This window comes from Ictalurus furcatus, chromosome 4 (genome assembly GCF_023375685.1).
Source record: "Ictalurus furcatus strain D&B chromosome 4, Billie_1.0, whole genome shotgun sequence".
Taxonomy (NCBI): Eukaryota; Metazoa; Chordata; class Actinopteri; order Siluriformes; family Ictaluridae; genus Ictalurus; species Ictalurus furcatus.
In genome coordinates, this window is record NC_071258.1 from 34207590 (window position 1) to 34221918 (window position 14329).

The 14329-nt window shown below is 44.8% G+C and overlaps 2 protein-coding genes across 2 annotated transcripts in view; both read left to right on the top strand.

Moving 5' to 3' along the window:
- prtga (protogenin homolog a (Gallus gallus)) overlaps nucleotides 1–3476 on the top strand; it is a 33818-nt gene extending 30342 nt beyond the window's left edge. The window contains exons 11-19 of the mRNA XM_053622336.1: nucleotides 118–213; nucleotides 344–530; nucleotides 661–788; nucleotides 914–1084; nucleotides 1205–1381; nucleotides 1788–1899; nucleotides 2040–2178; nucleotides 2327–2425; nucleotides 3061–3476. Of these exons, the coding sequence (XP_053478311.1) occupies nucleotides 118–213; nucleotides 344–530; nucleotides 661–788; nucleotides 914–1084; nucleotides 1205–1381; nucleotides 1788–1899; nucleotides 2040–2178; nucleotides 2327–2425; nucleotides 3061–3399 (1448 nt within the window). The 3' untranslated portion in view covers nucleotides 3400–3476. The remainder of the gene's footprint in view (nucleotides 1–117; nucleotides 214–343; nucleotides 531–660; nucleotides 789–913; nucleotides 1085–1204; nucleotides 1382–1787; nucleotides 1900–2039; nucleotides 2179–2326; nucleotides 2426–3060) is intronic.
- A 5997-nt stretch (nucleotides 3477–9473) lies between these two features.
- On the top strand, nucleotides 9474–13939 carry pygo1 (pygopus family PHD finger 1). Its single transcript, XM_053623720.1, has 3 exons — nucleotides 9474–9962; nucleotides 10428–10513; nucleotides 10971–13939. The coding sequence occupies exons 1-3, from the start codon at nucleotides 9914–9916 to the stop codon at nucleotides 12087–12089; spliced, it is 1254 nt and encodes a 417-aa protein (XP_053479695.1). The 5' UTR covers nucleotides 9474–9913; the 3' UTR covers nucleotides 12090–13939.
- Nucleotides 13940–14329: the final 390 nt, after the last annotated feature.

Genomic DNA, 14329 nt, shown 5'->3' on the forward strand with positions numbered 1-14329 from the left:
CACACACACACACAGAGAGAGAGGGAGAGAGAGCTATATCCTCTATCCTTTCCCATTTCTAGTTTGTACACATACTGATGGTAAACCTGCACGTTCTCTGTCCTGTCTTTAATCCAGACCCCAGGAAGAAATACCACGTCAAGCTCCTGGCCTTCAGCTTCGTCGGCGAGGGTTACCAGGCCGATCGCACCATCAGCACACCGGGATGCGTCTGTAAGCACCGCCGCGCCGTCCTTACGCGCTCGCCATCTCCATATTACGCTGGAAATATAAAGCTGCACTACGTACTCGCCTTATTCCCAAATGTCATAACGTTTCCTATCGTTTATCGTTTGCACGACAGCGGTGCGCGATCGTCTGGTGCCTCCTCCTCCTCCACCGCATCACGTGTTCGCGCGAGCCAACGGCTCCTCCTCCGTCTTCCTGCACTGGGCCCAGCCCGCCTTCAGCAGCGCACAGACCGTCAACTACACGGTGCGCTGCAACCCGGTCAGCCTCCAGAACGCCTCGCTCGTCCTCTACTTACAGACGTGAGTATCAGAGAGAGAGAGAGAGAGAGAGGATAAATACTACCTAAACTTTAGGCCACACCTCACACCTGAACCTGGAGACGGAGATAGAAACAGATTTATCTTTAATAATTTATCTCCGGTGTTGCAGCGGGGCTCAGAGTCTGCTGGTGAAGGACCTGCAGCCGAACACTCGCTACGAGTTCGCCGTGCGCCTGCACGTGGATCAGCTGTCCAGTCCCTGGAGTCCCGTGGTGTATCAGAGCACGCTGCCGGACGGTGAGAGAGTAATGCTAGTAATATCGTGCTGTTATAGAATAACAACGTGTTATTATTGCTAGAAGAGTCGATGATACCGATTGGTCCGTTTGTGTGTCTCCCCGCCCCGCCCCCACCTCCTTCAGTCCCGGCCCTGCCCCCCGCGGGAGTCAAAGTCACTCTGATCGAAGGAGACACGGCGTTGGTGTCATGGAAAGCGCCGAACGAGCCGAACGTCGCCGTGACGCGTTACACCATCCTGTACGCATCACGCAAGGCGTGGCTTGCGGGCGAATGGCAGATCCTGCAGAGAGAGGGTCAGTGTGTGTGTGTGTGTGTGTGTGTGTGCTGGCAGAAGCAGACGGGAAGCGAGAGACACACGCCAGGTAAAAGAGATGGATTCTTATATCACGTGACTGATTGATTTATCTCCTCAGGAAGCATCACCATGGCTTTGCTGGAGAACCTGCAGCCGGGTAACGTGTACCTGGTGAAAGTGTCGGCGTCCAATCAGATGGGAGATGGGCCGTTCTCACCTGCCGTGGAACTGACGGTCAGCGCTCACGGGCAACCCGAACGCACCGGCCGCTCTCACAGCTCCGCCCACGCCACAGGTGAGGACGCGAAACCTCTCTTTACTTTCTCTTTTCCTTCTCTTTACTTTCCGTTCGCTTCATCCCCTCGTCCTTCCTTTTCACTTTCCTTTCTTTCTTCTTTATTCATACGTGTTGTTTCCTTTCCTGTTTCCTCTCCTTTCGTCCGTTCTTTTCCACCGTTTCTGTTCTTTCCTTCTCTATTACTTCCCGTCTTTCCTTTTCTTATCTTTTCTCTAACTTTCCCTCTCTTTCGCTTTCCTTTCCTTTCGGTATGGTCTCCTTTCCTTCTGCTTTTTTTGCTTTCATTTCTTTCCTGTACTTTTCCTCTTCCTGTTCTTTTCCTTCTTTTTTCCTTCCGTTCCAATCCCTAACACCCCCCCCCCCCCCAATGTGTGTGTGTGTGTGTGTGTGTGTGTGTGCGCAGTGTTTTCGGATCTGGACCAGCACTCGATGGTGGGTGTGGTCGTTGGTGTGTGTATTGCTCTCACGTGCATCACCATCTGTGCCTTTATCCTGGTGTGTCGCGAGAAAGCCAAGTGAGTTTTCCTCTGGATTTTAAATCATTTAATTCATGACGATGACGATGATGATGACGAAGATGACGATGATGATGATGATGATGAAGTGATGGTTTTAAGGGTGATACACTGACTGACATGATCACGTCACACCACAGAAAATCCTGCACCAGCAAAATCATCAGGCCCAGACAAGGTCAAGCTCCGCCCACGACATCTCAAACGGCCGACGAAAATCAAGCTGAGCGTGCACACATCCTGGTGCCCGTGATGAGAGAACACTTTATTGATGCAAAGGTAAATTATACATATATAATAATAATAATAATAATAATAATAATGATGAGAATAGGATAAATAGGACAGAAGATGAATGAATATATCATGACACGTGTACAGCTCAGAAAGCCGAAAGTCTTTTATTTTTTTTTCCCATGGTTCTCAGGGCGGGACGGATTTGGTTATAAACAGTTACGGCCCTGTCAGACCCTCGGCCGAGAGGAAGAAGGCACAGAAGCGGGGTTTGTTTAGGAAGGATGAGAAGGTACAGCCAAGCAGACAAGCTGAATCACGTTTCATTCTTTCACCTCGTCCGTTAATGAATATTAGCGGAAATACCCGTGTATCTGATAAAAATCTCGCATTGGATGGCTTCTCTCGGCGAATCTTCTCCTTTTTTTCATTCACTGAAAGACTTCACGTCGGTGGGTTTGTGTTTGGAAGATAGCGGGCTGTTGGTCTGTACGGAATAATGAACCCGAGTGCCACAAAATAAACGAAATGAGAAAGAGATAAAGGTCGAAAAGCAGAAAGAACGCTGGAATTTATGAATATGCAAATTCAGTCCGGAAAGGGCTTTTCCTCTTCTCTTCCTTTTTGTCTCTTCTTTCTTTTTCCTTTTCTATGATTCTTCTTCCTTTTATTCCCTTCCTTTCTGTTCCTTTTGTTTTCCTTTTTCCTCTCGAGAATTGATGCACTTGCCAGTTCAGTACGGCCCAAAACTCGTGATTTGCGTGTCGTAACGAAAAATACAGATCAAAGGAACCTCTACTGTCGTTACTAATAAAAAAGACGAGGAGAACAATTTAAAAAAGTGATGATTTTGTAATGATTTAATAATAAGAAACTTGTCAGTTAATCCTCGTTAATCCCGCCCTCGTCTGCGTTCTCCTTCCTCAGCGGGTGAAGAAGTCTCCCGTCTGCTCCTCCTCCACGTACCAGACGGGTTCGACCCTGCTCCGTTACTCCATCGAGCGTCCAGGAAGTCCGTCGCTGCAGCAGCCGTCGTCCCTGCACACCCTGCTGGGGCCACCGGGGGGCGACAGCGAGGGCTCGCACTCCAGCGAGGGCAGCCACGAGACCGGCGACTCGGGACGCTACTCGCGCGACGAACACGACCTCGCCAACCTGTCGTCGGGAAGCCCGGGAAGAAGTCCCGGTCATGTGACCGAGGAGCACGCGCTGCATCTCGCCATCGAGCTGGAGGAAGTGACATCACCGTCTACCAGTCAGGAGTGATCATCAGCTACGAACCATCGCTGATACACCTCTTTTATTTTTTTCCTTTTCTTTTTAAAGTTTAAAAGAGAGACAGAGAGAGAGAGAAACTCACCCACCGTGAATGTTTTAAAGATTTCGTCCATGTAATGTGAAGTGTGATATCGGGCGTTATGTAAGCGAGCGTATCACTGGAGAAGGATTACGTCGTTAACAGCCGAAGGAAGAAAAAAACAGTTTGCTGATCTGATCTAAACGGGTTGAGAGGTTTTGGGCTGTTTAAAGGAACTCGCAGGAACAGAGTCGCGTTAATCCTAACTGGTGGCCTCCCACCACCATGTCCGTCCAGTTTAATATATTCACTAGCCACTTCTAACCTCGTCGTCACGACAACAGATACTTCCTGATAGCAATAATGTTGCTCCTGTTTGTTCTTGTCTGTCTGTCTGTCTGTCTGTCCGTCCGTCTGTCTGTCTGTCCATCTGTCTGTCTTGCACGGGGATCGTAAGGGCCTCGGACTTTTCCGTTACCTCCTCCTACCTCAAAGTTATCGAACGTCGAAATGTTTCGACTCTTATTTAATCTTCTCCTCGTCACGCAGTTCTCAGGTTCGCGTTACGATTGTGTGTGTGTGTGTGTGTGTGTGTGTGTGTGTGTTTTTTTTCCTCAATTCTCCAGGTCCTTACAGTTCCCGTCTTAAACTACCTCGTTTTTAAGTGTTATTATTAACGTGTCGTGTTTTTCGTTTTTTTTTTTCTTTTCCTCGACTCAGGGACTCAAGGTTTTAGTACGTGCGTAACGCCGTGACGTGAAGCGCGCACGGTTTGTTCGACAGGGTATCTTTATCGAGCTCGCGCTCGGCTTCTTTCTTACCGCTGACCTCCGATGAATGTGTGTACAGTATCTTCTCAGTATTTTATTTTGAAAGGAACAAGGAAAGGTCTTTCAGTAGGAGTTATACTCTTATATCTGCGCGAGATATGATTTCACGTCTGTATTCGTGTTCTTCTTCTTTTTTTTCTTTTTTGGTTTGTGTTTTTTTTTTTATACCTTTTTTCGTAGCGACTTCGTTTAGCGCAGCAAACTTTCGAGGAGTCACTCGAGCTCTAAAATGCTTTCCCAGACTCGTAGGTTTTGGGTGTATTATTCCTTTTTTTTTTTTTTAAATAATAATAATAATAATAATGGCCTTAAGATGGAGTCAGTGAGGAGTCCGAGAAAGAGATTATTTCTGTAGAAAAGTAGAGTGAGGTGAAGAAATGCAGAAACACACGTTTTACCTCAAATCTGTAGGTTTCCCCCTCAGCGTATGTGTATGTATATGTACTACTGAGTACTGATTTCTAGTTTTGACCTTTAATAGAGTTGATGCTATTGTAGGTATAGAAATGTGAGTTTAGCACTTGTATTTTTTTTTTTTTTTCAAATCGTTTTAGTCGTTTTTGTAGAACTTGTGCAACGGTGACACACGCCATCATCGTAAGAGCCGTTTGCTGCTTCTGTTGTTTTTTTTAGCGTCTTTTTGCTGCTCACTGGGACGACGTGATGACGACAATGAGTTTTCCTGACAGCCAGACCAAAGATGAGCGTCCCAGTGACGAGCGAAACGCCGCCGGGGTACCGCTAGACGGAACACGTCCGCTCAGCCGAAATCATTTATCCGTTCTGTTAAAGGGTGAAATCTGAAATCCTGAACGATTTCCACGTGGCTTAAACTCGACAGGTTAAACGCTCTCCTACACTACCCACAATGCCGTTCAGCTAGCTTACTGATAGCGACGCAGTGGCTCCATGTCTACGTCGAGAGAGCGACGCGGTGGCGCGTTCAGTCCTTTAGTCTGTCGTAATCTTCAATATCTCTGTTTTCCACCAGGGGGAGCGTTTTTGAAAAGCTCCGTTTCCGCCGTGTCTGTGTGGACGGAAGGCAAAAACGAAAAAGTTGCGTTTTCAAACGTATCCGGATCAACGTGGACGTAGCCTCAGCTTCCAAAGCTTCTACTTTCACGCCAAGACCTCTCGGGCTACGTCCACGTTGATCCGGATAAATCTGAAAACGTGTCTTTTTTTTTTTGCCTTCCGTCCGCACCGAGACGGCGTTTTTTTATCCAGCGAAAACGGAGCTTTTAAAAAAAACGCCGTCCCTAGTGGATGGATTTGGAAACGAAAATGGCGTTTTCGTGTTGTGGTGTGGACTGGAGAAAACGGAGATCGTGTCACGTGACGCAAGATGGTGGACGATGTTGCCGTGCGGTCGTCGTGCCCGCGCTCCAGTTTGATCGCTTCGTTAAAGTACCTGTAAACACCACGCCTGTAAACGCCTGACGGAAACGACGCAGGCCAACGTCTCTTACGGGGTTTTTTTTACACGGCCTCGCGATACAGGGATGCGAGCGTTTTCCGACGTTTCGGTGTGGAAAAGCGATTGTTTTGGAAAGCGTTCGGGAACGCCAGGGTGTAAAAACACTGGTTTGAACTACACAACGTGACTACCTAAACACAGCCGTGCACTCACGTTAGTCAGAGAACTACTCGGCTTAGCGAATTGTAACGCCGCTTCTTTAAGAGCAGCGGAAATGCATGCGACTCCCGAGCTAACGTAGCTTAAGCTCCGCCCCTTGCTGAGCCCAAGAATGTCCGAGCTTCTGATGGACGTTCAGGATTCTGACGCACGTCCAGACTAAATTATTATTTAATTATTACGTCACGTCTCCGGGATTAAAATGAGCTCCTAGATGAGATGAGTCGGGTTTGTCCGTTTGTCTAGCAGTGAAACAGAGGCGCCAGATGCTGCTTGTTTGTTTGTTTGTTTGTTTCCCTCGACGTCCTCGGTGCCTCCGAATCCGTACAGCGACCAAAGAGTTGAGATGCGGGCAATCTCAGCGCTCCTGGGGTGCAGGGGCTGCGATACAAATCGGGGAAAAAACGCCTCCTTCTGGATTGATCGGTCGTCGCTTTCCTCAAACGTTGGTTTGTTTTTTGGTTTTTTTTTTTCCCCCAAGCTGCGTGGACGTGTGCGGATTATAGTCCGAGAAGTCTATTTAGATGATTAGGAATAATGCAAAGGATGGATCTGTATCTCTACGTATATCACGTATAGCCGAGAACATCCGATGTTTCTACAATCAGAGGAAGCCAGTCGATCCGTTCCGCAAGAACCAGAGAGACACAATCAGATTTAAAGCAGCAAACGACCTTAAACCAAAGAATGTGGTCACCGTTGCACAGATTATCATATAATATCCCCGCCCCCTTTTTTTTTTTTTTTTTTTTTTTTAAATGTTTTTTTGCATGATATTTTCTACACGGAAAGTCGGTGAACGGCGTCTGAGAGCGTGACGGTGCCGAGCTTTCCTCAATCCGTTCAGACAAAACCAAAGATAACATTTAAAAATCAACTCGTACCTTTTCTCACCGGAGGAGAAAACGATGTTTTATATTCACTGACGTCTCGTCCCGTACGTCGCTGTTTAAAGAATAAATAAAAGACTTGATTTCGAGAATAAAGTCGTAACATTACACACGAGAAAAGACGCAATATTTTTGAGAATTTTTATATATTGATATAATTGTGCCTTTTTTAAAAAAAATAATTAAAAAAAAGAAAAGAAATCCAAATAGTCTGACTTTATTGTCGAAATCTTGTATTTTTTATTTATTTTATTTATTTTTTTAAACAGTGACCCTAAAATGCCTTTGTACGTTTCTTTCTTGGGAAACTTTAGTGAAAGTTCAGAGTATATTTTGGGTTGGTTTTTTTTCCCACGATGCCCTGTTTTTATTATTATTGTTATTGTTATTATTATTATTATTATTACACTGTGAATACATGCGACTGTTTCATGTACATGTTACATGCTGTGTTTTTATTTCCTCTTTATTGTGGATTGTTTTTTATTTTCGGCGCGTGTGTGTTCCTCTACATCGGATCGGATCGGATCACTCCACACGGGGTCCGATCGCTCAGCTGAGCTCTGATTCCATTTTCCTTTTCTGTCCTTTTCTGTGTGAAGGAGTCGTTACATTCGCACAGAATGAGGGTCAGAGCTCGGCAGTGCTGCAGAGGATTTACACACGCCGCTCGTTTCAGGATGGTGTTTGAATGTTTCTGTATAAAGGGGTGAAGCGCAGGGTTCCGCGACGCTTCCTGCTGCTTCCCCACGTGTAGAGGATGTGGACGGTGGTGTGTTCCGACCGCGGATCGGATCGGGCTCTGGGAGCTACACACGGCTAAACTCAGGGCGGCTCCCAGACCTCCCATGCCACGGCCCCGCGCACACACACACACACACACACACACACACATATATATACACACACACACACCGCCACACACCTTGAACATTGAATGTACCTTGAATGTTTGACTTGACAGTGTTTTTGTTTGTTTATCTAATTTTTCTGTTGCATTTTTATTACTTATTTGTAAACCCATATTAGCATCAGATTTTGTTTTCCTCTATAACAATAATGTTCAAATAAAAAAAAAATTATATAGGCACAAACAAATTAAAAAGCCAAAAACTATTTTATGTCACAAAAGACTGATTGCCAGAATAAATAAATAAATGAATCCATTTAAAAATAAGTAAACGTGTGATGTTTTGTTTTTATAGGAAATAACTTTCCGTGTTAAAATGTCACGCAGACTTTAATATTTAAACTTGTCAGTATTATATATGCTTCGTTATTTATAATGATATATTTGTTCATTTACATTTATACAAACACCATTAAAAAGATCAGACTGTCAGGAAATATTGAAATATTTTACCGCACAGATTAATTTTAAAAAATAAATTGAATCTCTTGAAGATACAATTGTGGTGCCGGGGCGTGGTCGAGCGCCGATTGTGAATGGAGGGTGGAGTCTGGGACAAGGAGAAGTGTTGGTTTCCTCTGGGTTCACCGGTTTCCTCCCACTATACAAAACATGCCAGTAGGTGGATTAACTTTACTAAATTACCTCTATGTCTGTGTGTGTCTGTGTGCATCTGATGGATTTTCTTCCTATCCAGGGTGAATTCTCATGCCTTGCAGCCACTATTCCTGGGATAGTCTCTGGATTCACCTCGGCCCTGACCCAATGATGTATTTAAATATTTAAACATATTTACATGTAATATATGTAAATTATAATGGCTAGCTAGGTCTTTCCGCTAATAAGTTTCTGCATCCTCGTTAATTAGGCTTTCTCGTTTTCCTCGATATTACACAGGTTTCCGAATCTAATCACACCTAACTACTGGCTGTTACTTAACAAGATAATGATTGATTATTGGTTTCAATATAAACATGCATCAATTTCTTCTAGTCTCAGTGATATGTCGACTCTTTGATCCGACTCACATATTTGAAGAGCCGAAATAGATGTGATCGCTGTATTCTGTATTTATAACTCTAACGCTGTTAGAAGAACGAAGAGAAATCAAGTGGACACACAATAATCTTAACATAGGAGTGTTTACTAAAAAATGCGGATTAAGATTGTGTTAAATAATTAACCGAAATCAGGTGATTGTGGGGGGAGACGCGCAATGAGTCATTTGGGAGTCGATTCTTATTGTTGAATTGAATCAATTGAGACCGGAATTCACGGCTGCAGTCGTCTGGACCAATCAGATACATCAGTCTCATCCGGGCATTTATGCATTTTTAGCCAGTGAAGTAAGTAAAGAAATAATAAATAAACATTTAAATAAATAAATAAACATGGAAATGTTTTGTGAAAGTTAAGACCACTCTCTTATTTATAACGTACACCTTAAGTCGACTTCCTACTTAGCACAGATTAGCCGTATGCTAACGCTAGCTATGTTGGAGAGCTGGTGTTCATGGGAAGTGTAGTTTTTTTTATTTTTTTAATATTAGATTATATTAGAATCAACGAAAACTCGAAAAACGTCTTCGAAATCCAAACAAATCTCGTATGATTCGTATAATAAAGCACGAATGCGTTCAAAAGTAATTTTTAATGACTACGGATGGCTAATTAATTCACTTCCGCGTAGTGACGTCAGCACCTGGGTCGCGAGACGCACTTACGCGCTCCGTAAAGAACGTCGCTGTGTTCTGCTCCGCTCTCCGCACGAGCGCAGGATCTGAACACCAAAACGCGGCAGTTCAGACAAGGCTAACATGCTAATGGGGAGAGGGGTGGCGTGCTGTCCCGCCGCGACATGTCCTCCTCGAGTCTCCCACACGGGGCCGTTTTAACCGAGTCCTGACACACAGACGGTGACGTTAAAACACTTCTGAGGAAAGTTTGTGTCTGTTTTGTGAGGGAAAGTGGTGTTAAAATAAAGTGAAATAACCCGCTCCTCCCTAAAGTTTGATAGCAGTTGCGGCTTGCCCACGTCCAGATCACATATACGCGCGCGCGCACACACTCACACACACTCTAAGACACCGAGCAGTGATTTGCTGTTGAAGTAGGACTGAAGAAGAGCAGTTAGCTGCACTTAAATCTTTCTGACATTTAAAGTTATTGTTTATTTTGGTTATTTTTAGTCCTTAGAGCCATGTGAGGTGTCCTGTAATGTCCACAGAGCAGGATAAAGATTCATTCTCGCTCAAAAGAAATAGAGGTAATGGGGTTTTTCCTCGTTATATTTAGCTAACTGCTTTGCTGGCTCAGTGTGTGTGTGTGTGTGTGTGTGTGTGTGTGTGTGTGTGTGTGTGTGTGTGTGGCCTTTATCAAGGCCTTCAATGAAACAATCTGAAGATATTTTCTTAATAAGGAGTATGCTATAACAACATTTGAGAAGATATAGTGTCTTGGGGAATGTTTGGAAAGTAGTGTGTGTGTGTGTGTGTGTGTGTGTGTGTGTGTGTGTGTGTGTGTGTGAACTTTTGGAGTGTTTATAGCTGGACACATACACACTGAGCCAAAAGTCTAAACAAAGTGTCTCTTGAGTCTTTATCGTTGTTTAAAAATAACATGCTTTACCAGTTATATTATGCGCATGTCATTACAGCCTGTGTGTTTATTCTCTATTTATCTCCTTGAGTTTTTAATCCTAAACAAAAGTTGTTGTCGTTGTGTTTTGCAGGAGGTGACGGTGGTCTGGATGGTTTAGGAGGGCCCGGCTTGCTCCTGGGGAGCCCGGATAAAAAGAAACGCAAGTCGAGTACACAGGTAGGTGATTATTTCTGTGAAACTATACACTCGGGGGTAGAGAGAGTTAGAGAGTTTGGTGCCATTCGAGATCTCAAAACTGTATGTTCAAGGCGTGCAGAAGTGCGATCTGAAACCCGAAACTGAATTTCACAGCTGAGGGTGTGAGGTTTGACGTTTGAAAGCTTAAAATGAAGTAGATTATTGTCTAAAGGAGGACACGTCCAGGCTGATATACCGATGAAGTCAGAAGAACGGATTAATAAACGGATAGACGTACGGTGTATATACGCTGTATGGACTTATAGATTGTTGGTCAATAGTTGGAGAATCGCTCGTCTTTTTACGGCTGTCGATGGATGTGAAGATGGAAACGATGCAAATATCAAAATTGTGTTTCCGGTGTAATTACAGCCATAGGTACTTGTACGATGTCGCTCCTCTGTATAACCTCTGACCCCTACACTGTCCTCCTCAGGCTGCGTCGTTCGCACCTCTCTCTGAATATGCACCTCCTCCCAACCCGAGCTCTGATCACCTGGTGGCTTCCAACCCGTTCGACGATAACTACAACTCTTCTCCGGCGTCTCTGAAACCCCCGAACAACACCAACCCCTACTTCGGCCCGTCTCACTACCCAGGGTACGGTGGTTATGGGCCGCCCCGTATGGTACCGCACATCCAGAACAGGATGCCCGCTCCTTTTGGGTCCCCGTTTCAGATCCGGAACCAGCCACACCCGTTCTCCCAGAACCCGATGGGCCTGATGGGGTTCATCCGAGCGCCGGGGTTCAGCTACTCGCATCCCGAGAACCCGGCCTTCTCTAATCAACCCATGTTTAATAACAACGGAGGCCTGCACCAGCACTTCAGACCAGGTCCTAGAGAGAACCAGCTTTCTCTTTCCAGCATGAACCGGAACCACGGTCCCGATCCGACGTTCGTCCCGGAGGCGACCTTGTATGGGAATCGTCCTGCGGCTGCGGTGAAATCCGGCCTGGCTATGAGCCTTGGACTGAACTTCGCCCAGCCTACGACGCCCAAACAGGAACCGGCCGAGAGCGGAAATAAGAACGCTACGCCTCCGCGGAAACCGAACCAGATCTCAGAAGAGGGCGGAGCTCCAGAGAGCCAGGCAGAGCTTAAAGGGAAAAGCAGATCCAGTGTAGAAGGAGGTGTGGAGAAGATCAACGGTGTCCTCCACCCCAACACCGAACCGCTAAAGAAGTCTCCTCAACCTGTCGCCGAGAACAGCGGAGAGAGAAACCGGCGGCCCGCGCACAACAAAACCGGCTCGGCCAATAGCAAGAGAAATCGTTTGAGTGGCTCCGCCCCGTCCGAGCCCATGTACCCGTGTGGGATCTGCCTGGGCGAAGTGAACGATGATCAGGAGGCCATCTTGTGCGAGGCCTCGTGTCAGAAGTGGTTCCACCGCGTGTGTACGGGAATGACGGAGACGGCCTACAACCTGCTGACGGCCGAGACGGCCGCCGTGTGGGGCTGCGACGCCTGCATGGACGAGAAAGAAGGAGCGCAGCTGATCAAAACGAGGGAGGGGTCCGGCTCGGCTGCGGCAAACAGCGAGGGACAAACCTGAACTCTGTGTGTGTGTGTGTGTGTGTGTGTGTGTGTGTGTGTGTGTGTGTGTGTGTGTGTGTGTGTGCGTTCAACATTTTAACCTGCAGATCTTCTTTGTTTTCTCTGGGTTTTCTTCAGATGTCAAAAGTAATGTGCCATGAAAAATTGCAAAATTGTACCTTGTTTTTTTAAGAAATCGGGAATCCACACTTGATTTTGTTAAACCTGTATCCTGACGCAGCCACAACTCATATTTATCGCCGAAGGAACCTAAACTTAACCGGTACATAAAGCGAGACGTCCAGTTTTTCAACTCTCGTAACGCTGTTCTAGGTTGTTTGTTTAAGCCCCGCCTATTTCTCTGGAAAATGTTGCAATAGTGAGTAATCCTGGACGATACGACTATAATTTCACTACGGTGGTGATTTTCTGAACAGCAATGCTTTTCTGAAATAACACATATATTTAAAATAAAAAACTGCACGCTGGTGTTTAAAGTTTGAAAGAAAGAAACTGTGATGTTTTATTTTTGCAGATCTTTCCCCCTGCGTCTCGAGCGTTAATTTATTCCTGTAGACACTAAAACATCATTAAATCAACACTCCTGTTCAGTATTGATGCACAGTGTGTATCATAGAAACGTAGTCACGTATCGTAATCGTATCATGATGATGTTTATATCGTCGTATCGCCCGTCCTTAATAGCGCTGTCGCTAATTAACTAGCGTAACCAAAATAGTGGCTATGAAAAGTGTCTCTTCCTTTCAACACGTACGACTTTTGTTGTTGTTTTTTTTTTTTCTCCCGTCTGTCGCTGGTCTGTTTAGTCCGGTAAAATCTCTCGTGTAAATCAACCCTGACGTTGGGGTTTGCGCTGAGGTCAGACGTCTTCCTTTTGCCTGCGCGTAACCGTTCTCTCCATCTTCTGCTGTAGAAATTCATTCTAATATTAGTATTTAAAAAAATAAATAAATAAATCCTCACCTTTGCTTTCTTATTTGTTCCTGGGTAATTCCCGCCCCCGAGCCGGCTCTCCCCTATCACACGAAAGGGCGGAGTAACACGCTCGGAGGAAAGCACTATCGGCCCTCTTCCTCATACGCGAGCTCACAGACGGCTGCGATGTTTCTGAGAGACGCTTTTACGTTGAACCTAACGTCAGTATTTTTCATTTTCGTGGAGGGAGGAGGAAGAGATGATGATGATGATGATAAATTGTTGTAATACTATCAGCATGTCTTGTCGTCGTGTTTTATTTCGGATTTTAAGCGCGGAATTTTTGCGAGGGACAAACCGCAGACGTGTTCTACGCGCTAGTTTAACGGCTTTATTAGATAAGTATCGTATTTATTAAATTCCCTGCTCATCTGCGGGGGGAGGAACGAACGCTCGATGAGATCACGTTGTTCAGTCGTGGAGGAGCGAAGGAAGAATGAAATGTGTTACGGTGCCGAATGTAGCGAGGATCGTTTTTCTGCCCGGTTCCGCTTTCTGAACGGCGTGTCGTCGGGTCTTGGCCAACGTTTCTGCTTTGCTTGTGCTCTGTGTGCACTTGACGTCGCTGCATTTTGCCATATATTTCCTCCACTGTGCCATTTGTTATTATTTCTTAATGGAATTGTGATTAATGTAGCAGAGAGAGAGAGAGAGAGAGATGAGAGCTGCGATGACAATAATAATAATAAAGCACACTTATTATTGAGTGTGTGCACTAAAATGTTTTAAAATCCTCTTCGATGATCATTTAATGGTGTTTCTTTTACTGGTTTATTCTGTTTTATATGAGGGTTTGTTACTTGAAGGTAGAAGAAATTGCACAGAATATATCGGTCCAGGATTTATGGATGCTAAATAAATGGATTTCTATCATCTCAGAGTTTTTTATTATTATTATTATTTTTATTTTCAGCACGTCTGCTCCTGAGATCAACAGTTTTTCCATTCATATTCACTATTATTGGTTATTTAATAAGTGTAAAAGTTTGTACACCCTTAGGACAAGACCAAAAGGATATTTGATGTTTGGTTTCAGAGAGAATATGAATAGTGGAGCGAATCAAACTGACGTGCGGATACATGTGTAGGTTTCCTTTTCTGAATGTGATTGAATGGAATATATATAAAAATGCGCACACATTTTGAGATAAGTCATCATTTTTAAATAATAGTTCATAGTTTTGAGATAATAAGCCAAAAATGTTTATGTGCACTGATGTAAATCTTTTCTGGATGATAAAATTGCTTCAGCTTCACCAGAAT

Coding starts and splice junctions, on each gene's coding strand:
- pygo1 (XM_053623720.1), top strand. CDS start 9,914: ATGTCCACAGAGCAGGATAAAGATTCATTCTCGCTCAAAAGAAATAGA. Junction 9,963..10,427: donor CTCGCTCAAAAGAAATAGAG/GTAATGGGGTTT, acceptor TGTGTTTTGCAG/GAGGTGACGGTGGTCTGGAT. Junction 10,514..10,970: donor AACGCAAGTCGAGTACACAG/GTAGGTGATTAT, acceptor TGTCCTCCTCAG/GCTGCGTCGTTCGCACCTCT.